The 13,660-nt window shown below is 37.8% G+C and overlaps 1 protein-coding gene across 4 annotated transcripts in view; it reads left to right on the top strand.

Annotated features, from left to right (window-relative positions):
- Nucleotides 1–13,660, top strand: part of LOC107602467 (mitofusin-2-like) — a 31,366-nt gene that overhangs the window by 6,329 nt on the left and 11,377 nt on the right. Inside the window, exons 1-8 of one of the 4 annotated variants that reach the window (XM_016294977.1) lie at nt 1,709–1,954; nt 7,117–7,295; nt 8,071–8,206; nt 8,319–8,481; nt 10,833–10,957; nt 12,304–12,412; nt 12,638–12,745; nt 13,028–13,181. In XM_016294977.1, the coding sequence (XP_016150463.1) occupies nt 7,121–7,295; nt 8,071–8,206; nt 8,319–8,481; nt 10,833–10,957; nt 12,304–12,412; nt 12,638–12,745; nt 13,028–13,181 (970 nt within the window). In that variant the 5' untranslated portion in view covers nt 1,709–1,954; nt 7,117–7,120. The other 3 variants (XM_016294978.1, XM_016294980.1, XM_016294979.1) reach the window with 3 other exon arrangements.

Below are 13,660 nucleotides of genomic sequence, written 5' to 3'. Positions count from 1 at the left end.
GAATATCTCACTTAGTAAATATGAAGCAAAAGCAGTAATTAAAGCGTATACCACTAAGGAGTGGCAACATAAATACAGGACGTGAACTTTATGCAATTGGGTTGTTTTGGCCTGGGTCAAAACAACCCAATTGCTGGGTTCCCTGTTGAAAAAACCAACATATGCTGGTTAGGTATGTTTTGATGCTGGGATGCTGGTCCTTTGCTGGTTTAAACTGGTCCTTTGCTGGTTTAAGCTGGTCCTTTGCTGGTTTATGCTGGTCCTTTGCCAGCACATGACCAGCATAAAACAGCAAAAGGACCAGCATAAACCAGCAAAGGACCAGCTTAAACCAGCAAAGGACCAGTTTAAACCAGCAAAGGACCAGCATCCCAGCATCAAAACATACCTAACCAGCATATGTTGGTTTTTTCAACAGGGAACCCAGCAATTGGGTTGTTTTGACCCAGGCCAAAACAACCCAATTGCTGGGTTTGTCCCTATTTTATCCAGCACTGGGTTATTTAACCCAGCATTTTTTAGAGTGTAGGAGCGACCAGTAATCACAGTAGAGATGATGGCAATAGCAACAGCACTACAGTGAATAGAGGAGACTCAAATCAAAAAGGTTATACTTTGTACAGATTCATGTTCGGCATTAAAGTCATTGCAATCGTTCACATCTCATAGTAGACAGGATATAGTAAATGAGATATATGAAGAATATGAACATCATGATAATATTTATGTGGATACCAGCTCATGGGGGGATAAAGGGTAATGAAAAGGTTGATGGATTAGCAAAGCAGGCTTTGGAAAACGAGGAGATCGTGAATATCTCACTTAGTAAATATGAAGCAAAAGCAGTAATTAAAGCGTATACCACTAAGGAGTGGCAACATAAATACAGGACGTGAACTTTATGAAATACAGCGAGAAGTAGGAGTCGTGAGAATAACTAAAAGAAGCACCAAAGAGGAAAATATTCTAACAAGATTAAGGGTTGGGCATACTGTGCTGAATAAAACCTTAACAATAATAAATAAACCTCCAGCAGGATTGTGTGAGCACTGTGGAATGGAGGAATCAGTAGAACGTGTTATTTGTGTTTGTCAAAAGTAGACTAATGAACGAATGAAGAATGAACTTAGAAAGATGGGAGTGGATAACCTAAAGCTTAAAAATACATTTACTTCTGGACTAGAACGTTTATTTGTGTATCTTAAGAGAACAGAGCTGATTAAGAGAATTTAGTGGGAAAAATCTTCTTGAAAAGTATACTAATGAACGAGAAACAATGAAGAATGAATTTAGAAAGATGGGAGTGGATTTACTTACGGACTAGAAAGTTTATTTTTGTATCTTAAGAGAACATTAGAGCTGATTAAGAGAATTTAGTGGGAAAAATCTTCTTGAGGTAAAGAAGTAAACATGTTTTTATTTTATTTAGTATTTTTTGTTGTCCTCTTATTATGAAACTCTGGTTCACACTCCAATACAGTAGGTGGATGATGCACCTTAACACTGGTGCTACCCGCCATTAAACCGAAGAAGAAGAAGAAGAAGCAGCAGCAGCAGCAGCAGCAGCAGAAGAAGAAGAAGAAGAAGAAGAAGAAGAAGAAGAAGAAGAAGAAGAAGAAGAAGAAGAAGAAGAAGAAGAAGAAGAAGAAGAAGAAGAAGAAGAAGAAGAAGAAGAAGAAGAAGAAGAAGAAGAAGAAGAAGAAGAAGAAGAAGAAGAAGAAGAAGCAGCAGCAGCAGAAGAAGAAGAAGAAGAAGAAGGAGCGAGCAGTGATGGCGACCGAGTAACCGCCTAACAGTGCGTGGACATTTACTTCGTTGTTATTCCGGGTCTTCGCCAGCTGTCTTCGGAGAAAGCTGCTCTTCCAGAAGAGGGTTTTGGGAGTTTATTACGGCGACATCGCTGGGTCAACATGCTTCAGGGCGGTTATAAGATATAACCACTCCGCCCTTGCTGGTAAACATATCTGATTATAAAATATCCAATCATAAATATGAAACTAGCTGTGCATGTCAGGGGTACAATTTAACCCTGCCTCCTTCAGGTTCTTAGGCATCGTTTTTAACGTTAGATAAGTGAAAGGTGATAGTAGGATTACATCATTTACGTTAGACTAGCCTAGTCTAGTCTGTCTGATCCAGTTTATATATATATATATATATAAATCATACATAGATATTATAAAAGATTCTCTATTTACTTTATGACAGCAAGTACAGCAAGAAAGAGTCAAGGGGCGGGGCGCTTTTTCTATTTTAACCAATCAGAATCGCGCGTCCCTTGTCCATCATTGTGCGCATTCTTCATACTCGCATGGGATTGGCTGACATGTCGTAGGGGGCGGGGTTTTGTGGTTGAGGTCGTGCGCTTGATGCTAGAAAAACGACTGAAATATGTTGATATTATTGTATTTTATTATGCTACGCTATGAATGTAATAATATATAGTTTATAGTATTATTATTAGTATACTCTATTTGATATTTTACGTATTCAGGCTTGTTGAATGCGCAATCCAGTCACGTGATTACGGCGTTGCCTAGAGAGCAGTGCGTCAGAGCCGCGCGCGGTCACATCGGTCTCGTGGAAGTCGTGACTCTGCTATTAGTGTATGTTGTGGGTTATACACTTATGATTTAATTTGATCAAGACTCTGCTTTGAGCTTACCGCGATCAGTGTAGGCGAGCGCTCATTGGAAATCAAATGCTGGGCAGCTGATGGGGCTTATTTGACCCGCACTATTTTGCAGGAGCTCCTACACGCATTGTCAAGACTGTATTGCTTCATTAGTAACCTGTGTTTTTATTCCTGCTTTAACAGGTGCGTGTGTGTGTGTGTGTGTGTGTGTGTTTTCTGAAGTAACCAAAGCTGCATTTTGTTGTTGAAGTTGACCGTGTAGTGCGTGTGTGTGTGTGAGTGTGTGTGTGAGAGTGTGTGGAATTAGTGCTCTGCATTTAACCCATCCAAAGTGCACACACACACCGTGAACACACACCCGGAGCAGTGGGCAGCCATTTTTTTGCTGCGGCGCCCGGGGAGCAGTTGGGGGTTCGGTGCCTTGCTCAAGGGCCCCTCAGTCGTGGTATTGAAGGTGCAATCCCTGCCGGTACGAGACTCGAACCCACAACCTTTGGGTTATGAGTCCAACTCTCTAACCATTAGGCCACGACTTCCCCTAATGAAAAATATGATTCCCATTGCACACAAGTTTAGTGGGTGCACTGTTGGTTACTGGCTACTTCATGTTTTAACAATCTTTATTTGTGGAAAAAATAACATAATAGGATGGATTACAGAATCAAGAAGGTATTTTTTATTATTAAGTTCAAATTGATTAATAATTTTTTTTTCTTTTATAATGATTATAGTATATGTTATTCAGAATTAATATAAGCTTCATTGCAGAAATAGTTATGCATGCATTGTTTAATATCTTTAAATAGTGTAATATATATTGGTAGGGTTGGGTACCGAACTCGGTACTTTTAAGGGTACCAACCGAATTGCATCGATACTACCGAGTACCGATTCACGTTAAATCAATCGGTGCCAAATTTCGGTACCGGAAAACGAGAGACGTGAGGTCACCCCTGCAACTCGTTCAAACAACACAGGGCAAGCCGAAATGTTGTGAAGTGTGGTTACATTTCTAGGGCCATATGGTTTCTGCGAAAACCCATGCGAGTCCATACATAAAAACATAATTTACTCTATAGCGCGGAATGCCACGGAATTCTACAATGTTGGACGAATAAATCTAAAGTAGCCACTGCCACTTAATTCGAATCGTGATATGAACTAGTGTCTGTGAATATTAAAATACAAAAAGACGGTTTAAATATGAGTCCTGCATGTTCCGCTTGCCTCTGTATGTATGAATGGCGGAAACGCGGTTTTGTTTACTACACAAATACTGAAGCACGCGTGACGCTCGCGCTGATTTCTGGCCTCTGCGTCTCACTATATGACGGCATGAACACAAAAACGTATTCCCCAGAGCTGCTGTGAGTCACTTCGTGAGAATTTTACCGTTTCATTAGAGAAAACTAGCATCATCATACACACAGAAACTTCATGGCAACCTGTCAAAATAAAAGTACGGTTTAACATGTAACCGAAATATATTACTTTTGTACAGTATAATGTACATCTTTAAATATTCAGTTTTCTATCAAATTTAAATAAAACAATTAAATGAAAAAAAATAATTTTACAACCAGATTAATCACTTAATTGTAGAAAAAAAATAAAATTATTAGCCTATTAAAAATGTTTTAAAGGAATATTTTTCTTCCTTTAATTTTAATTTGATTTAAAATAAATGTTTAATGCCTTCATTTGAATTTCAGAAAAATTAAAACAAGAATTTCTGAGGTGGAAAAAACAAAGAAAAAGTTTGTAGGGCCCTATTGTTCAAAATGTTGAAATTGAGACTTTTGGACTTATTTTTTCACTGAAATAAATGTTTTTGTAATTACACAGAGAGTAAAGTACTAAAAAAAGGTACCGTTGGGTACCAGCACCAAAATTCAGGTACCGATACCGGTACCATATCGGTTAAAATGTGAACAGTACCCAACCCTATATATTGGTTTGATATCAGCCACTTAAGATCTCAGCATCAACATCGTCATCAAAAAATCCATATCGATGGACCACTACATTATATTAATAATATATTCTTAAAGGTGTCAGTCCATTGTCCTCAAGCAGGACAAACAGACTAAAGCGTGATTGGTCAGTAATGTTTTGAAGGCAGGTGCTAACGAATGGTCAGTTAGGGGAATGGTTTAAATTGATTGTTCATCACTGTATAACGAATTGCAATAATGTCAGATTTCAGTAAGGGAAGGCAATCCCCTTTTGGTTCGGCTAACACACAAACTCATCTAGAAACTTTAGTAAGCATATTTTGAACAGCTTGTGCGTTATGTGGTGTTGACACTCGGTACTTTTGGGCGACGCAGCATTTCCCATCAACACATGGGACTTAACAATAGCTCTGAGCAATCCAGTTAGACGACAACATAGCTGAAGGTTTTTCAGAGCAGTTCTCAAGGTGTGTTGTGTTTGCGTTTGAGAAAGAGGGTTTGCAAGTGTTTGTGTTGTGTATTTCTTGTTCATTTGCAAGACATGTCTTGTAAATGGCTAGAATTTGGGAACTTTAAACCCTCCAGCTCCCAACAAGGAAACTTCTAGTGGGTCGTTTGTTGATTTGATGCCAGTCGAAACTGAATGCAACAGCACATTGGAGATTAGATGTCCTTAAATGCTGTCATTTAGAATTTGAAATGCACATTGTTTTTACTCAACGGTCGATATAGATTTTTGATTGGCGATGTCTTGGAGAGCAGGGTGATATGAAGCTTATATATGTGATATATCACACTGTTATAGTATGTAACATGCTTAAAATTAGTTGCAATTAAATTTATATTTATTTACATATTTACTCAATTAGAAGAAATCACTATTAATAATTTTAATAGATGTTCAAACTCTAGCAGAATGCCGATGGTATATGAGAAAGTATTACATTCTTTTAGTATTTCCGTGTAATAGTTTATTAGACAGAAAAACTTAACCATTTTGATATATAGCATTATAAATATTTAATGTTTAATTAATCATTTTAATACGTTTAAGTAGGGCTGGACGATATGGCCAAAATTTATATCACGATATATTTCGGTCGATACGATATAATTTCAATATCGATATGAACACTATTTATCTGAGATAGAAATAACATTATAAATGCCTTTATCATCTCTTTTGATCACTTTTATGCATCCTTGCTAAATAGAAGTATTAATTTCTATAATTTCTTTCCCAAAAAAATTATAAAAATGATACTGACTCCAAGCTTTTGAATGGAATAGTCTATGTTACAAAAGCTTTTTATTTCAGATAAATGCTGATCTTTGGATCTTTCTATTCATCAAAGAATTCTGAAAAATGTTTTACACAACTGTTTTAAATATTGATAATCAGCAAATCATCATATTAGAATGATTTCTGGATCATGTGACACTGAAGACTGGAGTAATGATGCTGAAAATTCAGCCTTTATCACAGGAATAAATTAAATTTTTAAATCTATTCAAATAGAAATCAATTTTAAATAGTACAAATATTTCAAAGTTTTACTGTTTTAGCTGTTCTTTGGATCAAATAAATGCAACCTTGGTAAAAAAAAAAAATATATCTCACAGTTCAAAAACTTTTGAATGATAGTGTAGGCGGATGCTGAAAATTCAGCCTTTATCACAGGAATAAATTAAATTTTTAAATCTATTCAAATAGAAATCAATTTTAAATAGTACAAATATTTCAAAGTTTTACTGTTTTAGCTGTTCTTTGGATCAAATAAATGCAACCTTGGTAAAAAAAAAAAAAATATCTCACAGTTCAAAAACTTTTGAATGATAGTGTAGGCGGATTATACTTATAGATTGAAACAAATGTGCTTCAGCCAGAAAAAAAAAGGGTATGAAAAGTGCTCAGAGTTGCTGCAGGAAACTAAAAATTTGAGCAACAACAAAAACATGTTGCTGGAGATAGGCTTATTATTGAAAATGCAAACTGATTGTCTGCCAGCAGGAGGCGCTTTTGGAGTGAAAAAACTAGCGGTTTCCCCAGTAATGGCTGTAATCAAATCAGCTCCGCTCATGAACGCTACTTTATCAGATAAAAATGAAAATGCCATAGAAACTTTTCTGAAGACAGTTGGTTCCCTTCAGAGATACATTCATATAAAACACCCGCGCCGCGTTTTGATTTTGAAACGTGCAGTGCTCATGTTTATTCAATGAAATCAAACGCCACAAATAAACCAATGTATGGGAAACACTGGTAATGTATATCGGAAATGTGTTTAAAAATCATATCAACGTTGATGAAAAAAATTATATCGCGATACATATTGATATTGAATTATTGTCCAGCCCTACGTTTAAGTAATGCAATCAGACGGTATTCAGTTAAAGTTTTATTAGACTTTTGTGCTTGCTTACAGACAGTACTCTTGCGTTTGGGGTTTGGAAGAATCTTTGAATCAAAACTGCTTTGTGGTTGTGTGTTTTGTTGTTGACTTATCTCCATCTGTCTTTTTCTAGTGAGATGTCTCTGGTTTTCCCGCGACCCAATACCAGTGTGATCGGCAAGAAGGACAAGCGACTCATGGCCGAGGTGAACGCCTCCCCGCTCAAACACTTCGTCACCGCCAAGAAGAAGATCAACGGCATCTTTGAACAGCTGGGCGCCTACATCAAAGAAAGCTCAGCCTTTCTAGAAGGTGTCTGCTTTCGTGACTTTGTTCCACTCCTCGTCTCAGGAGCTTAAAGCACACCGCTGCGTGCTGTTCACCTGTCAAGCTGATAAGAGGAACCTGGTTGATGCTGACTAGCATAGCTCAGATAGCAAAGACAGGTTACGAAACAGCTGAAGGCTCAGGGAAAAGCATGGCTTAGTCAGCGTGTCTATGCGTGTAAGGCTTTTTTCTGTGAACATCTTAGGTGTTCTTTAGGCAAGGTCTTACAAATCTACCCTGGCAGCTCATAAGCTCACAGCATTTTACTTAAAGGATTTTGCTCTCATGTTAGGTTTATTTTAGGTCAGTCATATTTTAGCAAAAATTGCCAAAGCTTCCAAAGTTTGCATTCAAATAGGTCCATACACTACCAGTCAAAAGTTTTTGAACAGTAAGATTTTTCATGTTTTTTAATGTGATTATATGACGGGAGGTGCATTACAATTTTAATTTTAACAAGTTGGAGGTTACGTAAATATAAAACAGCAGTTAAGAAGAGTTTTACTCTCTCAAGTATGTTTTGTGAATGAATATCATAGAGACTTGAGCGTTGGCTCTTTTGATTTGGACCAATAAGCAATCACCTAGCATTCACCCAAAACAGCTTAGCAACTGAATAGCAATGCCCTGCTAATCACTGAGATTGATGTAATCATGGTGGCGTCCTTTACTTTTGACTCTCAAGGCATTTTGAAGTTGCAAATGTTGTTGAAGTACTTGAACCGTCAAGTGTTGTTGAACTGGTCTGTTTTCTTGACAGAAACCTACAGCAATGAGGAACTGGATCCTGTCACTACAGAGGAGCAGGTGGCGGAGGTGCGAGGATACCTGTCCAAAGTGGCAGGGATCGGGGAGGTCCTGTCCCGCAGACACATGAAGGTGGTCTTCTTTGGCAGGTATAGTGCATGCACATCGTCTTTCACAGCCTTAGCGCAAAGTTTGAATTCATTGTTTTTATGTGAATGCTGGGTATCATTTGTGATTAAGTCACAATTTTTGTGTTAACAGGACAAGTAACGGGAAGAGCTCCGTCATTAACGCCATGCTCTGGGACAAAGTGCTGCCGTCTGGAATCGGACACACCACCAACTGCTTCCTACGAGTGGAAGGCACCGATGGCAATGAGGCTTTCCTGCTCACCGAGGGATCGGATGAAAGAAAGAGTGTTAAAGTAAATGCTCTCTACCTGCTTAATTGTCATAACGGCATTCCTGAGTGATTTTAGAAGATGCTGTCTTTCGTTTGAGCGTTTGGGTGTGTCTGACATGTTGAGTCAGATAAGACCCGTGCTATGGGAGTTGGGAATGGAAATTGGCCTCTTGTGTAACTCTCTATAGCAACCATAAATGAGCTTTGCTCACCTAAGGTGCTAAAGAGGGTGTGTAATCTCTTTAGTCTGACATGAGAGGAGACACACTGTAGAGCTACACCTTGTTCCTACAGATTTCAGGAACACACCGACCAAAATTGAGGCCGTGTGTTGTAATGATGACTGCTCTTTTCCAAAACGTTGTGAGCTGTCTACAAAAGCAGCGTGTCCCAGATTACAAAGGCAATCCCAGATTGGAGTTTCAGCGTTCAGGAGTCAGGGCGAAAACGTTCACGCAGATTTTGCTCATGTTTAAGTTGGTCACATGATTTCACCAGGCTGACCAACAGAAAGTTGGCCTGAAACTGACTGCCGTGTGAACTGTGCTTCATGCATCGCTATGCTATTGACATCGGACCTTTTTGCCTGTGAAATTTTGCTGAAATATCGCTTGCGTGACCGCATTTGTAGACTGTTGTTGATGGTTGTACAAATATTGATATAAGAACTTTTATATGAACTCTATAGATCAATTCATAAAAGTCTCTTATTCTGAGTTGCAGCTTACTAGGTTTTGGAACAGAGTTAGTGTGTACAGTCAGTTAAATAAATGAAAATAGAAATGTAAATAGACCTCTTTCAGTAAATACTGATACTGTCATTGATATATTGTGTATCTTTTTGTTTTTGTTTGTTCATACAGTGTTTTCAAAATGGTAAATATTGAGCAGATAATGTCAGTGACAAGCAATAAGGCAAACAGTTTTGTTGTCTATTTGCATCTGCTAAATGAACTTCTCAGGATCTTGGCTGACTGTACTTGAGCTTTTTCCTACCAGTTTTTGTCATTTAGGACTTGTCTCGTGACCTTTCCTCTGCATTGATATATTACAGACTGAGAAAACATGTACATGCTACACGTAAGAGCACATGCCTGCTGTAGAGGAATGCTGGGAAAGAGCGTAAAACTGTACTTACCATGAAAATACAAAAATATCATTTAAGTTGTATTTATTTCTTGCATCTAAACATTTACAACTGAGACCAATGAAAGAAGCACAGCATTTACAGGTTGATATAGTGGAAAAACAGAAACATTGCTAATGGTGTAAATGCCCTTGCAGTGCCAGGTGTTCTGTTGTGACGTCTGGGATTTGTCTGCGGTACTATCTGGCTTATGATGACTTGCATACACACAGAACAATGGTCAGCAGCTAGATATATCCTACAGATAATGTGAACAGAGCAGCTGGCTGATAGACGCTTGTGAATGTGTGTGCACTCATCAGGATGTGGGGACACAGCTATTTTGATGCTTTTCCCAGCGTCTCTCTCTGTCTAAAAGAGGCCATTTCCGTCCTGCCTGTCTGCATGTGCACTCCATGATGACATAAACAAATGCACGCCATTCCCGAGAGTGGGCCAAAGGTCATATGGTTTCCTCTGCAGGTTTATTACTTTTGATTCTTTACTCTCTGGTGTGTGCCTGCAATCATGGATATTTAGGTGTCCAGCAGTTCAAGCCTTTTAGATGGAAAATCTCGCACCTACAAATGTGAAATAAAAATAAATAAATGTTTTCCATGAAAAGACAGAAAGCAGGTTATGTCAGGGGCTCCCAAACATTTTCACCCAAAGCCCCGTGAGATTTTAAGTTAATATTTCAATAATTGAATGGCACTTTCGCATGATGACGCTTCTCTGATGGAAGTTAATGGTCACATTGCATGCAAACAAACAAATTCAAAAAAACTTTTTTTGTAGTTTTGTAGCATTTTTAAAATGAAAACAATCAAAATAAAACTTTTTATTTTTGAAATTTAAAATGATTTAAATATAGGGCTGCACAACAAGGCCAAAAATGATAGTGTTGTGAATTATTTGGCATACATTGCAATTTGAACTACAATATACAACAGTTATTATTATTACTGTTATTATTTTTAACTCTGATTATAAAAAAGGAAAGCAATGTTTTCCATGATAAGACTCGGGTAATCTACTTTTAAAATACTGACGAAGGCCTGTTTGGGCTGATACGCGTTGGTGTTTTTTAACATGTAGTCTTACAATAAAGGCTTTTTATATTTTGCCTGCTATGTGAGTGCCTGGTTCTTGCAATGGGATCCACTTTTTGTTTTTTCTACTTTTAAAATAATCTGGTTAAAAGTACTTAAATGCTAATGTTTGAACTCGTGTGTGCGTGTTGGCAGACAGTGAACCAGTTGGCCCATGCCTTACATCAGGATGAGGATTTGGACGCAGGCAGTCTGGTGTGTGTCATGTGGCCTAAAGCAAAGTGTGCGCTGCTGCGGGATGACCTGGTGCTTGTGGACAGGTAAACACACACTCGTGTTGTCTGGCTGTGAGGCCGCACTATTAGGAAATATTGACAGTCCTTTACCATTGCATTCAATACGTTGTCTGTTTTAATTCACAGATCTATAAATTCTACACATGTGAAACTTTGTTCACATGCATTTTTTGTTTATTTTTATTAGATTTTTATATATATTATGATATTTTGCTTGCCTAGATACTGTATTTAATATTAAAGGGGTCATATGATGCGATTTTCAATTGTTCCTTTCTCTTTGGAGTGTTACAAGCTCTTGGTGCATAAAGAAGATCTGTAAAGTTGCAAAGACTAAAGTCTCAAATCCAAAGAGATATTCTTTATAAAAGTTAAGAGTCAGCCACGCCCTCCTAAAACGGCTCGTTCTAACACGCCCCCACATGTCTACATCACGATGTGGGAAGATTTGCATAACACCGCCCAAATGTTGACGCAAAGACAGAAGGCGTAACTTTTATTCTCGCTGTAGTATTGTTGCTGCCGCCATGTGTGACGCTGTGTTTCGTTGTGAAAGAGAAACTACTTGTTTGGCCTTCCAAAAGAGGACACGACTAGAAATCAGTGGTTAAGTTGTATTTACAACACTGTTCCAGAACAGTTCAACCCAAATATTCAGATGTGCAGCACATTTTATGGAGGACTGTTTCCTGATCCTGGTAGAGTAGACTACAATGCCGGCTGTTCTGACTCACAGACTGTAAGTACGTTTTTTTATATTTAAAGAATTTGCCACTGATGATTCAAACGCGAGTTTTGAGCAGTGTAGAGTAGCACTTGTTGTTTGTCATTTCTCCAATCACAAATGCAGACATGGTTTTATGTTTACGCAGCACGATGCAACGCAACACTTAAAAAGACAGTATAAGTCATTATAATCCGTAATTATGTCCCCACTGGATACAACAAATGCCTCGTTTATAATGGGTTTTAATGTTTTTGTCTCATCGCTCCAGGACAGGGCATCACAGTATGGTAAGGGGCGTAACATTTCCGTCACACGCTTGAGGTATTCGGCCAATCACAACGCACTGGATAGCTGGCCAATCACACCTCGCTTTTCAGAACGATGAGCTTTGTAAAAATCGACACATTTCAGAAAGGCGGGGCATAGAGGAGAAACAAAGTACAGTATGTGGAAAATAATGTGTGTTTTTTTTTTTTACCTTAAACCGCATAAACATTTCATTACACCAAATACACAAAATAATGTTATTTTTAGCAACATATGACCCCGTTAAAATGATGTAATGGCATTATAAGCTTACTGCATTAGAAGTCATATTAGTTGTATTTTTCATTTGGAAACTTATAAAATCTTCCTTTTGAAGCCCTGGCATTGATGTCACAACAGAGTTGGACAGCTGGATTGACAAATTCTGCCTTGATGCTGACGTTTTTGTGCTGGTGGCCAATTCAGAGTCCACTTTAATGCAAACAGTGAGTTTAAAATGAACTTCAGCTTGTGAAAAAAAAGCTTACATAGAATTTGCTATATATTACAGCATTATGATTTTCACGTGTGCATAAAACTTGATCAACTTTACTTGTTAAGCATGATTGTCTTCTATTTTTCTCCAGCACTTGTGAGGTAAGTGCTTGATCGTCCTGTGACCTCACTGGTGTCAGCTTATTAAAACATGCCTCTCCTCTACCCTCTCAAAGGAAAAGTCATTCTTTCACAAAGTGAACGAGCGCCTCTCCAGCCCTAATATCTTCATCCTGAACAACCGCTGGGATGCCTCCGCCAACGAGCCCGAGTACATGGAAGAGGTTTGACATACATGACACAACAAACAACACACACACACACATCCTCTGAGTCTCACGGCCCTGAGATGCATTTTAAACCATTAACATCCCTGATTCTTAAACCTAATACACTAAGCATGATTTTTACAAAATGAGGGACGAAGTGAAGCATTAAGAATGGTGTTTGTCTGTTTTACAAACAAATTTGAATAATAAAAAAAACCCTTAATTTTTAAAAAGTGACCATTTTGAAGCATACATGGTGTTTTTGCACGGGGATAATGAGTCTTGTGTGTTTGTCAGGTGAGACGGCAGCACATGGACCGCTGCACTAGTTTTTTAGTGGATGAGCTGCGGGTGGTGGATCGTGCTCAGGCCAGCGACCGGATCTTCTTCATCTCTGCTAAAGAGGCTCTTCAGGCGCGCGTCCAGAAAGCCCAAGGAATGCCTGAAGCAGGTAAAAAAAAAAAAGTTATTGTTATACTATTATTAGTTTTAAGTCTTAATTATAAAAAAATGAAGACAGAAATACATTACTGTTATTTACAATTGTACTGTAAAATGAAGAAAAAAAAACTTGAATAATATAATACAATTTTTATTTGACTATATTTTACACTTATAATACTAATATATATATATTTATATATATATATATATATATATATATATATATATATATAATATCTTTCCTTTCAAATGTTTACTTTTAATTCATGCACTTTTAAAAACTTCATTGCTTTTAATATTTCAAAATCAAGCTTTTATTACACTATACTGGTGGAATATTGGAGGAATGCTGTAAACTTCTGTCCACAGAAATGTTGAAAATTTATGAGAGTGTGTAAATAAAGGGATTCTAGCACACATTGGGCCTCATTTAAGAAACGAACGTACGACAGAAAATTGAGCGTACGGTCGTTTCAACGCAAAACT

The sequence above is a fragment of the Sinocyclocheilus grahami genome, unplaced genomic scaffold (genome assembly GCF_001515645.1).
Source record: "Sinocyclocheilus grahami isolate Dianchi unplaced genomic scaffold, SAMN03320097.WGS_v1.1 scaffold327.1, whole genome shotgun sequence".
Lineage (NCBI taxonomy): Eukaryota > Metazoa > Chordata > Actinopteri > Cypriniformes > Cyprinidae > Sinocyclocheilus > Sinocyclocheilus grahami.
The sequence above is the reverse complement of the archived record's forward strand: the minus strand, read 5'-3'. Positions and strand labels throughout refer to the sequence as shown.